The sequence below is a fragment of the Macrotis lagotis genome, chromosome 5 (genome assembly GCF_037893015.1).
Source record: "Macrotis lagotis isolate mMagLag1 chromosome 5, bilby.v1.9.chrom.fasta, whole genome shotgun sequence".
Lineage (NCBI taxonomy): Eukaryota > Metazoa > Chordata > Mammalia > Peramelemorphia > Peramelidae > Macrotis > Macrotis lagotis.
This window is the reverse complement of record NC_133662.1, coordinates 129,545,354-129,559,061: the sequence shown is the minus strand read 5'-3', so window position 1 is coordinate 129,559,061 and position 13,708 is coordinate 129,545,354. Positions and strand designations below refer to the sequence as shown.

General features: G+C 32.5%; 1 protein-coding gene across 1 annotated transcript in view; it reads left to right on the top strand.

Annotated features, from left to right (window-relative positions):
- LOC141489371 (uncharacterized) overlaps nucleotides 1-13,708 on the top strand; it is a 794,154-nt gene that overhangs the window by 27,175 nt on the left and 753,271 nt on the right. The window contains exon 5 of the mRNA XM_074190035.1: nucleotides 1,677-1,736. Coding sequence (XP_074046136.1) covers nucleotides 1,677-1,736 — 60 coding nt within the window. The remainder of the gene's footprint in view (nucleotides 1-1,676; nucleotides 1,737-13,708) is intronic.

The window sequence follows — 13,708 nt, the reverse complement described above, 5'->3', positions numbered from 1 at the left end:
GTAGGTACAGAAGATGGAAGCTCTCTCTTCTCCTTTATCACATGATTTCCTAGTCACTGGAGTTATTTCACAATAGTTTAAATAGACAAAAATGGGGACTTGATTATCATCATTTCTATATGATTTGAATTTCAAAATAAGTGAATCAAAAACTCTTGGAACACCCAACCATTAGTTGTATTTAAGTAAACATTAATAGTCTAAAAGATTTGCTTTTTAAAAAAAACAATTGAGGGGAAGCTAGGTAGTGCAGTAGATAGACCACCAGCCCTGGAGTCAGGAAGACCTGAGCTCAAATCTGATCTCAGACACTTAATGATTGCCTAGTTGTGTGACTTTGGGCAAGTCACTTAACTCCATTGCCTTAAATAAATAAAATTTAAAAATAAAAAACAATTAAAACTAACAATTGAAATATATCTATTTCAATTGTTACAGTAGTTTAGTGTGAATGTAAAATTCACAGGGTTATTTTTTTGTCATGGACTTAAGATGATTATAGGATAACTAAAAGCTTTTTTTAACCATCTTAAAATTTAGATGTCTAATTCTCTAAATTTGTATCCATATGACTTCTGATTTAATGTATCAAAATGTGATTTATAAGATAATTTATTTATACATAGTTAAAATTTCTAGTCATAAAGCAGTTTTTGAATGTGAAGTCAGATTCCTGCTATACAAATATTGTAAGCTATTTTTTAAATGACCATAAAACTGATACAAAATAATTAATTCCCAAAATTTTCTTTTAACTGTGATTTAGACAACATCAATCTAAGAGAAAAACAAATATTTTACTGTGAAAACAAAGCAGTCAGTGTCAATCTGGAAAAACACATAGCAATCATCATGATTTGTTAACACCTTGGGACTGTGGCTACACATAATTGTCAAATCATGTGTATATATATACATACATGTATATATGTGTGTGTGTGTATAGACAGCTCTGTGTGCATATATGTATAAATACACACATATTCATACAAAGAGTAAAACACTATAATTATATTGCTAAACCAATATTGATTTATTTATTTATATATTTACATTCTTCACTGGAAATAAAGTAGATTGATCATAAGATGATTCCATTTGTTTTTGAAAATGGTTTAACTCATCTAACTACTCTATAGTTTGGTACTTTAAGAATGAAGAATACCATTATCATCCACACTGTAGAGGATTTTCCATAACAAAGAATTGTTGGTAGGATGTCAGTGGGTTATCATTTTCTGATTGCTCTCTAGATATATTGGGAGAAGAAGACTTGAGGCCAAACAGTAAGGTTTAGAAAGACTTGCCTCAGGTAAATTCTGTGATTGATTATCTCCAGTCTACAAAAGGACACTGAGGATTTTTGCAGAAATATAATGACTTTCTCATCAATGCTGCTAAATGATGGGTGATTCTCACAGTAAAATTACAGTATATTTCTTTAATGAGTTTATCACAATTTTCAAGTCTGTTACCCTTAATGGAACTTTTTGTTAACATATATTTTCTTATATGTGGTATATATGTGTTAGTGCAAATTAATTTCTGAAAAAAGAAGTTGAATGACCCAGAATCACGGCTGTTGGTTTTCTTTGTTTGACTGCTTCTTCCCTGAAGAGCAAAAACAAGGTTGTTAAACTTTCTTCATTGCTCTTTTTTTCTTTCCATTCTGTTAGATCAGTATGCATTCTGTCGCTATATGATTGACATGTTTGCCCAAGGGGATTTAAAACCAGGTACTCCAAACCAATTTTTGCACTTTTCTGTTTTAATAATCTTTATTTCTGAGGTTTTCTGCTGCTCTGTGGACTAATGTGTTTCTTTTTGTGGTGGTTGTTTTTGTTGTTGTGGAAAAATGAAACAAATGAAACAGAAATACTCATTACTGCATGGTTTATTGCAAACTGAGGCAATTGAAAGCTACAAGTGCTAATATCTTTACTAATCTCTTGAAATGAAGCAAAGAATGATCTTAACATCTCAGTAGAAGCAAGCAAGAAAAAAATCTTGAGACAAGTCTCCTTATTTTTAATACTAAGGAAAAGTCATATTTTGGATCTTCACTAGATAGATCCCTTTCCTTTCATTCTAATTGCCATATATGCCTAATAGAAGAATTTTGATAACTTCTCTTGACAGTTTATATGTAATCTCACAGGTAATGTTGAAAGGAATAGGGACAGTTCTTTTCATTAAAAGTTATTTTAACTCACATATACTGAGCTTATCTCTCAGAAACACCAATAAAGAGTTATTTTATTAACATCTATTAAAATGATTAATATGTTACATATATTTAGAGCTATTTATTTTAGTAATAAATTGTCATTACTGACATTTATTGAATATCAAATTATTGCTGAATTGAATTTAATATCTTTTTCAATTCAATAAAGCATCCTTTTCAGCATCATATGATTGAAAATACAAATAATTCTTTTGATAGTTTTCCAAAAAATTAACTTGATTAATGATTCTTGTGTTTTCTTTTTAAAAAAACCTTAAACTAGAAATATCTTTTCCTCACTAAACTTTTAGAACTGCATACATTTTAAAGTTTAAGCTATCTTAAAACTTTATCCGTTAGAATGATTTGTTTTTCACAACTTCTGAATAATCAAGTCTTTATCATAGTAAGATGTCATTTTAAATAATAGAAACACAGAAATCTCCATGCCAAGAGAAATTTCCCTGGTGAGGTGACTAGGTGATGTAGTAGTTAAGATACTTGGAGAGAGGAAAATATAACATCAAATTCAGCATCAGACATTACCTAGCTTTGTAGGTACACTTGGATAAATTACAACCTTAGATTACCTTATTTGTAAAATAGATAATAATAACTCCTACCTTGAAGAGTTGTTTTGAAGATCAAATGAGTTGACATATATTGAGCACTTTTCAAATTTTGAAATAATATATGCATATATATTATAAACATGCTATTATTATTATTATTACTTAGTAAATCCTTATGTCAAGATTGATAATAATGAGTAATTTCAAGAGATATTACTAGAATACACATATTACACAAGACTATTATCTTTAGATCTGATTATTTTCCCAGGAAGAACATAGCTCTAGTACTGTTTCTCCCATGGCTCATCAAAACCAAGGGTTCTTAATTATTTTTGGACCCCTTTTTGCAATTTGATGAAGTCTAGAACCCACCTTTTTCAGAATAATTTCTTTAAATGCATAAAATAAAATATATAAAATTGCAAAGGAAACCAATTATACTGGTATATTTATGCATGGGCAACTAGGTAGCATAGTGAACAGAGTATTGGGCTAAGAATCATGAAGCCTCATCTTCGTGAGCTCAATATGACCTCAGGCATTTATGTGACCCTGGGCAAGTTGCATAATTCTATTTGCTTTAATTTTTTCATCTACAAAATGAGCTGAGGAAATAAAAGGCAAACAACTAATATTTTTATCAAGAAAACCCCATATGGGGGTCATAAAGAATTGGACATGACTGTAAAACAATTGGGTGGCAAAATTTATATGTATGTGAGTATATATATATATATATATATATATATATATATATATATATATATGTATATTTAAAATCCACAGATCCCATGGTGACAATACATGTATATGTGTATATATAGTACATAACTTCATATAAACAGCTATTTGTTTGCAACAGGAGTGTGAATAGCATATAGTGTGTTGGCAAAGATAAATGATGATTAGCATGAATTAACAAATGACTAATGTGTATTATTAATTTTGTTATCTATGTATTTCACTAAATCTTTTCTGCATCATCTGCAAGACATGATAATCATGATATTTGCCAGGCTAATACTAGTAGTTAGGGAATTTGTCATAAAATTATGAATTGTCAAATTAACTGTGAACCATTAGAACTCACTTGCTCCTGACTAAAAATCAGTCAGGGATATATAGAGTAGAATATTCATAGGACTTATCTTTTTTTTTCCTAGCGTAGTACAGTAGATAAATATCTGCTAAACAAGAAACAACTATAAAAATTTATTGTTAATGTGTATACATAAAGTACTTTTCTCCTGGCAAAATGATGACCATTCTTTTGAATAAAGTAATGACATAATAGTGATAACATTTTGTTCACTATGCCTGACTGAGTAGGACCTGTTTTGGAACTTGAAAAGGGGATACTCAACCAATTATTAATTGGGCTTATGTTTTCCATGTACATGGCACACTCATATCCTTATCTATCTAACTTTTGCTTTAGTTTTCAGTTTTCCTTCTTCTCTCTATTTCCCCAGGGACAAAACTTCTTGTGTTATTCAGGGAGCAAGCACAGAATATCATCCCTCCCCCCAATTCTCCATTGTGCATATGATCATGATAATGTATGGGTCTGGCTAAGAGAAGCCAAAATCAAGAATTGGTTGAGACAGGAAATATCTGGTAGATTTAGAACAATCATAGAATTAGAATTGGAAGTGGCCCAATAATTCATCTGATATAAGCTCCTAGTTTTGCAGATAAGACAACCAAGACCTTGAAAAGTTATTTTTCACGTCATCAGTATAGTAGATAAAAAAAATTATGTGGCAGAGATCCACTCTACCAGTAGGTAGAGTAATAAAGTGCAGCAAAAGATGGCCTACAAGTTAAAAAATGCAGTACTTAGTGTATAGGATGTCAGATAAATAGTGAGATTATCACCTGCAAAGGTGCTAAAAAAAGAACACTTGTGACCCCCTTACATAAAATTTTAGTTTGATATTAGCCTAAATTTTGATCTAATTGGAGTGTTAAAAAATGGAATCAAAAGTTTTTAAAGTTAATGAGTTTGCAGGCACTGCTGGGGATTTTAAGTGGCAGGTCATTAGTCATTAGTTAATATAGGAAGTTAGGTAGCCCATGAGTATAATACTGGATTTGAAGTCAGGAAAACCTGTCTTCAAATTCATCCTAAGATCTTAATGCTAACTGTTACTTAGGACTAGTTTTATCATTTATAAAATGCTAATATCTAAAAAGTCAACTTCACAGGGTTTTGTTTTAATTAAATAATATAACAAATAAAACTTTGCAAACTTTGAAGAACTATTTAAATGGCAGTTATCATCAACAGCATCATCTTTATCATAAGAAAGGTTCCCAGTCATATATATATAAAACCACCAAAGACCCTTGCAACTTTTTAGATATGTGCTTGTCTTCAAATAACTGAAGGACTATAATAGGGAAGAAATAATAGACCTGTGTTTCTTGTCCATAGAGGACAAAACAAGAACATTCAATAAAAGATAAAATGAAGTAGATTTCTCTTTGATGTGAGGAAAAGTTTCCTAACAATGGCAGCTATCCCCCAATGGAATCGTTTGCCTTTGAAGCAAGTTCTCCCACAAAGGGAGGGTCTTCAAGCAGAGACTTAACTAACCACTTGAAAGAGATGTTGTAGAGTATTTATACTTCCAGTGGAGACTTTAGTCCTTAACATCTATGTTTATTTATGTCTGTATACTATTTTTTATTTTGCCTATTTTATTTATATGACTTCTAGATGACTATTATCTTTTCCAGTTTTTTCCCAAATTCTCTATTTACTCTCTCATTATTTTCTTCTTCATTATCATGAATGGTTTGAATGCTTATGATTCACAAACATTTCAAAATTGGTATACAGGCTATCCCCAAAGTCTTAGGGCAATTTTAAGTTTTAAAATCAAGAGTTGAAAAACCGCAAAAAGACTTTTGGGACACTTTATATTTAAGCTAAGGTTATCCCTTTAACTCAGCTCTGATATAAGACTCTGACTCTGATTGACAATTACATAAAGGAAAAGGGGGGGGGGAATCCTTTCACTAAAGTTTATTGCTCTGCTTGTAGTTCAGTGTTTACTCAACATTTGTGTTTCCATCTGTTTCTGTTTGGGATTAGTAGAGCACCTGTTGTTGCTTAGCTAAAACTCATTATTAATTATTTATAATAGTTCTTTTTTTTTTAACTAAAATGAGACTTTCTCTCTGGAGTGTAGTATTTACTTTGGAAGATATTGTCACATCAGCAGCAATAATCCAAATCATTATTTAAATTGTGAATACATTATTAGTGAAATGTGCCAAATGTCAGTTTATGAGATGATCTTGGAATTGCATACTACTATTTATTATACTTTTCTGAAGTCTGATATATTTATGAATACATAGACTATTTCATGGTTGGAGATTTTAGAAATTGAGGAAATTCTCCCAAATTTAACCTAAAGACATTGTGAAATAATCAACAATGACAAAGTAATTATTAAGTTCTTACTATATGTGGACACTGTGCTAAATACTAAACGTTCAAAGAAAAAATATTCCTTGCCTTCGGGAAGTTCATATTTAATCAAAATAAAGTCAGAGGACTTGAGTTCAAATCCACCTCTGCCACTTGCTACACTTAGCTCTCAGTTTATTGATCTACAAAATAAAAAGAATGGACTGATGAGTGATATGATCACTTCTATCTCTAGATCTATGATGAGGTATAATGGATGTTAAGAATGGACTAAAAAAAAAAGTGAACTAGTACCTCTGGTGGGTGAAGGCCTGCTGAATCCTTTTCAGCTTGCTCATCCAACTTTGCTGTCTACCATCACCCAACTCTCACCTGTGGATCCAAGAAGCTGTAGTGTGGTCCATGGCTACACTCTACTAACACCATTTTAGCAGATTGAGGATAATCAACAAGGCTTAAATATAAGCTCCACTGTGAGTAAGGGGGATTTTTATCCCAAATATGTGAAGACTTCTCCTGGCAGAATGGTTAAATGAAAGCAATTTGTTCCAATGGCCGTGAAGGTGACTGAAGCAGACACTATGGAGTGCTTAGAATTTGGTTAGACATTGAAGACACCAAGATCAGCCACTGCATTCTGGGCCATTGCCAATCATTCTGACTTTTTTCCTTGCCACTGGATTTTGGTTATTATGGAAGAGAGAGTAAGGCTGACAGCTTTGTGCAACTCTGTCTCACTTAAGTTCAATTCACATGAGAGTCAAGACTTCATGCCATGATATCAATGGTTCACCTCAAAATGAAGGACAAGATTAAATAAAGATCTCATGCATTGGAATAAACAGTTATAAAAAATGCACATGAATTAGATGGACATTTTTATTTTCCATAGTCTGCACATGCAATCCTATGAAGAGTAGAAATTCAGATAAGTCCATAACTGCAAAAATTCAGACCTTTATGAAATCAAAATTCAAAAATCAGGAAAGATCTTAAATGTCATGTACTCCAATTTTATTATCCTATAGATGGAAAAATTGGGGTTTACACACACACACACACACACACACACACACACATATATATAAAATTATTTGCCTAAGGTTACACAGGTAGAAAGTGTCAGAGGCAACATTCAAACTCAGATCCTCTGATAACATATTAGTGTTTTTTCACTTTACAAAGTTTTCTTATTCAGTGGCAGCAAAAAGACCTGGAACCCCAGACCTCCTGAATACTAGTACAATATCTTTGTCAACACACTTTATTGCATCTTATTCTGATTAAAATGTGTTTGTTTTAGTTCATATCTATTTGAAGGATGTATTTCATCAAAATCTTTAACCTATAAATAAAATTGGAGACTTTTATGATATTAACTAGGTTTACTGTATATGCAGTTAAGATATGGTAGTAGATATTAATGACAACTTATCTGCATGGTATAAATTATGGATCATTATTCTTCATCTACTCCCCCAATAGATCTGAAAAGTCATTTCACTTTCCAAACCCAGATTATTGAATGTAGACTAGTGGTCTCCTAACTTTTGACTCATATAAAAACAATTTACATGTATTTACATATTTATAATGTATGCTTTTCTACTAATAATTTTGAACATATTAAAAAGGAAAGAGCTTTTATTAGTGATTTATAAATATTATCCCATTTGATCTTCATAACCCAATATAAGGTAGGTGCTATTATTACCATCATTTTTGTATTTGAAGAAACTGAGACAAATATGAGTAAAGCTTATAGTTACATAACTAATAAGTATCTGAGGTTGGATTTTAATGTCAGTCTTCCTGATTTCAGGCTCAGAACTCTATCTATTAAACCACCTAGTTGCTTCCTAAAATTTAAAGAAAAATTCAAATTGATTAAAATGGTGTAATAACTGTTCTTGAAATCAATAGGAAGTCAGTGGAGCTTGTTGAGAAGAGTAATATGGTTAGATCTGAACTTTATCAAAATTGTTTTGCTAGTTGAATGATGGATTGGAGTGAGGAAAAACTTTAAGTAGAAAAACCAATTAGGAAGAAAGAGCTATCTAAGTTATGAGCCCTGTTGTAAATTGAACACTGGCAAGAGGAGACATGATAAGTGGGAGAAAATGAACAAATTACTAGGTTAGGAGAATAGAAGAATGTATAGTAGATTGGGTGAGAGTCACAAGAAATTGCATGTGTGGGGAGGGAGACCTCTGATGAAAGATACAATAGCCAATATGTTAGAATGCATGGGAGAAAAGGTAGAAGTAATTCAGGGGATAAGTGATTCAGGGGAAATAAGTGTTTGGAGAAGTACTATCAGTAACTAGATAATTATAACTAATCTGATAGGCCCTAGAGCATATACTGGAAAGAAGGATATACACAGCACAAAGGCTGATGTTAAGCCATAAGAGAATTTATGACTCTTGAGGACCTTGTCTTCAGAATAGAACCAGAGTTAAGAGGACTCCTTTTAAATAGTGTCTGGTTTTAAATTGGTTTTCCTCACTCTCTGCTGTAGATAGGAGATGGTGAAATTTTTATCTTCAAGTGAAAGGATTCGAATTTGACTTACATTTGAAATGAATTTGATATAAATCACTGAAACTTAATTTTAAGATTTCTTGAAAATTAACAATGACAATTCATCGAATAATAATCCTAACTATCTGAACTATCTAAAAGTGAAATAGGCTTCCTTGAGAAATAGAGTGTCTCCTTACTAAATGTCCTCTATCAAAGTGCTAGATGACATTTTTTTAAGTTGTGTTGAGATAAGGATTCCTTTTTGATTATACTTTGGACTATATAGAGTTGGAGAACCTTTCCATTCCTGAAACTGATCCAGTAACTAGATGATACATCCTTTAGCTTTATTTTCATAAATCTGTCCAATTTCTCTCCTTCTTCTCCCTCTAATGTTCAACAGATTTTTTTTTCATGGGATAGCTGCTCAGACTCTTCCAATTCTTATAAGTATAGTCATTTTTTTGAAATTCATTTTTTTCCAATTTGCAGTTTTTAGGTTATTTCTCTTTAGGCACCCAGTGAACTTAAGTTGGGGGTGATGTCTGAGTGTGAAATTAATCATCTCTTATAGATAGGATCTAGGCTCTTATTTGGACTTATTGTGCTAGTTATAGAATAGACATGCTTCTAAATAAGAGTAGTCACCTTGCTCACCAAATAGGATCGACACACTTGAGCTATTTAGGTGTCAGATACAAGTACCTAGCTTTAGTCTAGTTAGATGATTGACTGGACACTAAGTACACCTTCATCTACACAGCAATCACAAGTTCAACTTAAGTTCACATTTCTCTTGGATAATTTTTTTTCATCCCCATTCAACTATTGAATGGCTTCCTTTTCATCTGAGCCATGATTTGATGTCAAGACCATTTAACACACTTGGTATGTCATTTATGACCTTAAAATTGAGGATATTCTCCTGACAAAAAATGTCCTTTGACTCTAATAAGGTATTCTCTAGCAGTCTCCTTGTCAATTCTAGGGATTTGAATTTCCTAGCTGGAAAGGGTCCACAGGGAAAAAGTTAGCTTTCTTGTTTTATTATGATCCTCTTCATGAACTTTAGTGTTACTTAACTATATTTTGGTAGGATCCTGCTGAGAAGATGTCAAACTTAATTGTGATGTGGTGCTTGTTATTTAATGGTTTAATAAAATCCATTTCCAGAGTTAAGTGCATGTGTTAGAGAAGGCAAATCAAATATAGCCATGCCCCTTGTGTTCCAGAAAACCCTACTGAAAGAAGTAAATGTTGAAGATAGGCAGATCATTGTATTAGCAAAGAAAACAGGTCCTGGGGGGTACTTGAATGTTCCAGTGAGTTTATATTCAGGCCTTGAAAGGTCTTGAAGGTTTTCTCCCTACCCTGTGATAGGTCTGCTTCCATATTTACTTTGGCTAATAATCTTTTTGATATTCACAATTAAAATAAAATAATCAAATCATTAAAACTCCCTATCTTCATATTCATGGGGTTATAAATTAAGAGCTGCTAACAAATTTGGATGGAGGCCATGAAATCTAGCCTCTGTATTTCATAAATGAGAAAACTGATACTTATAGACATTAAATGACTTGTTTGGGTGGTCACACTACTAGTCAGTAGCTAAAGTGATTTTGGAACCCAGTTCTTTCTATCTCCCAACTTCACAACTCTATCCCATACTCTCTCTCATATTGAGTCCAATTAACTTTCAGTGAGTTTTTTAAATAGTTAAAAAGGTTGTTTGTGTGCTTTTAACTTTTCTGCACCTTTTTATTTACTTTGTTTTAAATTCTCAACATTCAGCATTCACAATCAGAATGCAGTTCAAATTAGGAATAAAATTCCTAAGACTTGTGCTCATCATTGTCTTTCTTTTTTTCTTTTATTTTTTCTTTCTTTTCTTTTCTTATTTATTTTTTTCTTTTCTATTTATTATTTTATTATCTTCTTTCATCTATTTTACATTTCCCTTCATTTGTTCTCCTCCCCTTTGCTTTATTATGCTTTTTCTCTTTGAAGGCATCTACATTATTTTACTTATAGTAAAATAGCCTTTAATTATTCTCATTGGTCCTTTCTATGTGGGAAAAGACAAAACTCAACAGAAAATTATATTTAGACAGGTACAATATTATGTTAAAATCAAAGTTAGAACATGTAACCTTAGCTAGTCATCTAGATTCCTTTTCATATTGACTGGAAATGCCACAACATATAAAGTACAATCAGGAACTGGTCAACTCTGCTAAGATTGCAAATTAATCTGAATGAATTCTGAACAATGAACCTAACTGCACTATATTCAGAAAAAACAAAGGGGACTGGATTCCTTTATGAATTCAGCAAGCTAAAGTAAGCAGTCCCAGGTACCTTTGCCTGTACCATTGTTGAATATCTGAGAAAAAAAGGTATACATAGGAAGACAGAGTAGTATGGTAGAAAGATTACTGATTCTGAAGACAGAAGACTAATGTTCTTATCCCTCTTCTTAGATTTATTATTTTTATGACTTGAAGTAAATCACTTAATATCCCTGGGTCTGAGTTTCCTTATCTATAAAGTGAAATGCTTGAACAAAATGACTTCTGTGGTTCATTCCAACTCAAAATCTGGTCTTCTGACCCTAGAGCTTGTTGAAACTCTTTTGATGATCAGTAGTAGTTCCACTAAATGCAGAGCTAGGTGGCTCTATGGATAGAGTGCCATGTCTTGGATGATGAAGAGTCATCTACATGAGTTCAAATTCAACCCCAGATAATTGCTAGCTATGTGACCCTGGGCAAATCATTTAACATAATTTATCTCAGTTTCATCATCTGTAAAATTAGCTGGCAAAGGAAATAGCAAAGAACTCCAGTATTTTTGCCTTGAAAACTCTCAAAAGGATCACAGAGTTGGACACAACTGTAATCACAGAGCCACAACAAGAACAAATGGCATTAAATGGATTCAATAACAAATTCAGTTGTTTTTGACTTAAAATTCTACCTCTTCTCTTGGCAGAAAGCAACAGGGTTTCAGTGAATTGCTTCAATGCATGAGAAAATGCATTGTACCTTTCTTCCTTCTTTCTCATCATCAACTGAACTCCTTCTGCCTAAATCTCAGTTTCTAGGTTATATTTTCAAGTTTTATTTGGCTACTGAAATCATTGAATTTGAAGTTAAGATGTTGTGATGTTCTTTTGGCTTAAATACTGAAATGCAGGAAAAAAGAGTGCGGATATCCCATTTAATATCCATTTTGAAATATATAAAGTTTTATTTTGTAGAGGATGCTAATCAGGTAGTGATGAAGCAACAAGTGATGAATTTTCCTTGATGTTGAATATTGAAAGAATTCAGAGTAGGTTGACAACTCCAATAATGGAACATTAGCATGTTGCCCTTTGATCTTGGAATTGGGATGAAAAATTAATCACTAATTTTTAATGTACAGATTCCTGGAAATTACCCTAGGTACCTGAGAAGACAAGTAGTCATTCTGGTTATTGAAGTGTAAATGACAGGAATTTGGAGAAAGAGTGACTTTAGAAAGCATATTTAGGGACTTCTGGGGGGCAGAGCCAAGATGGTGGTGTGAAGCTAGGAAGCTCCCAGAACTTTTCCAAAAGCAACTTTAAATAAAGCCAAAAAGACCCTAAAATGACAGAAACCACAAAAAGAGAAAGTGAAACAAATTCTTAACTCAAGATATTGTGGAGAAACTTCAGTTAAGTTCTGTTTCACAGAAAAAGGGAATATAGCCCAGCTATCTGAAGAGCCAACAGGAGGTCCTTAGTCACAGCATAGCTCAGGTCTGGGCTCAGCAAGCCAGCATGAAAATCCAATGCCAGCTCAAAAGACAAAGTTTGGGCACTAGGAATGCTGGTGCAACAGGAGGTATTGGGCTACCCTAATAAAGGGAACAACCCACAAGCAGCTGAAACACTATAGGCAAGTGGTAAGTCAGGGACCAGACACCAGCCTCAGCACAAAACATTCGCAACCAGGAGCAGAACTTGATTATCAAAATGAGTTAAACAAAAAAAGAAAAAGAAAAAACACTAACCATAAAAAGCTACTATTTTGATAGAAACAATAAAAATGCCATCTCAGGGAAAACAGTAACAAAATGCCTACATGTGAAACCTCAAAGGAGTTTTTTAATTGGTCTCAAAGACCTCTAGGAAGAGCTCAAAATGGATTTTCAAAAACAAAGAAAAGAAGAAGAAAATTGGAAAAAAGAAATGAGTCATGTAGGAGAATTATAAGAAATTGAAGAAAAGAATACCTTTAAAATTAAAATTAATCAATTGGAAAAGGAAACACAAAAGTTGACTGAAGAAAACAAAACTCTAAAAATTAGGATTGGACAAATGGAAATTAATGACTCTATGAGTCTCTAAGATTCCATCATATGAAAGCAAAAGGCTAAAGAAGATAGAAGAAAATGTAAAGTTCTGCTTGGGAATAAAGACTAACCTGGAAAATAGATCCAGAAGAGATAATTTATAGGTGATTAATCTACCTGAAAACCACAATCAGGAAAAGAACCTGAACAACATTTTACAAGAAATCATCATGGAAAACTGCTCTAATATTCTATAATAAGATGTTAAATGTCCTTGAAAGAATCTATCATCCCAAATAAAAACTCGAGGAAATATTGTAGTCAAATTTCATAATTCTTAGCTAAAGGAGAAGATACTGCAAGCACCAAAAAGCAGCAACTTGAATATCAGGGAGCTTTAGTTAAGATTACACAAGACTTATCATTAAAAAAAATAGGAGGGCCTGAATATGCTGTTTTGGAGGGCAAAGGAACTTGGATTACAATCAAGAATCAACAACTCTGCGAAATTTAGCATATCCTTTCAGGGGAAAAGATGGACTTTCAAACTTACCTAATAAAAAGACCAGAACTGAACAAAAAATATGATCTTCAAATTCATTACTCAAGAGATGA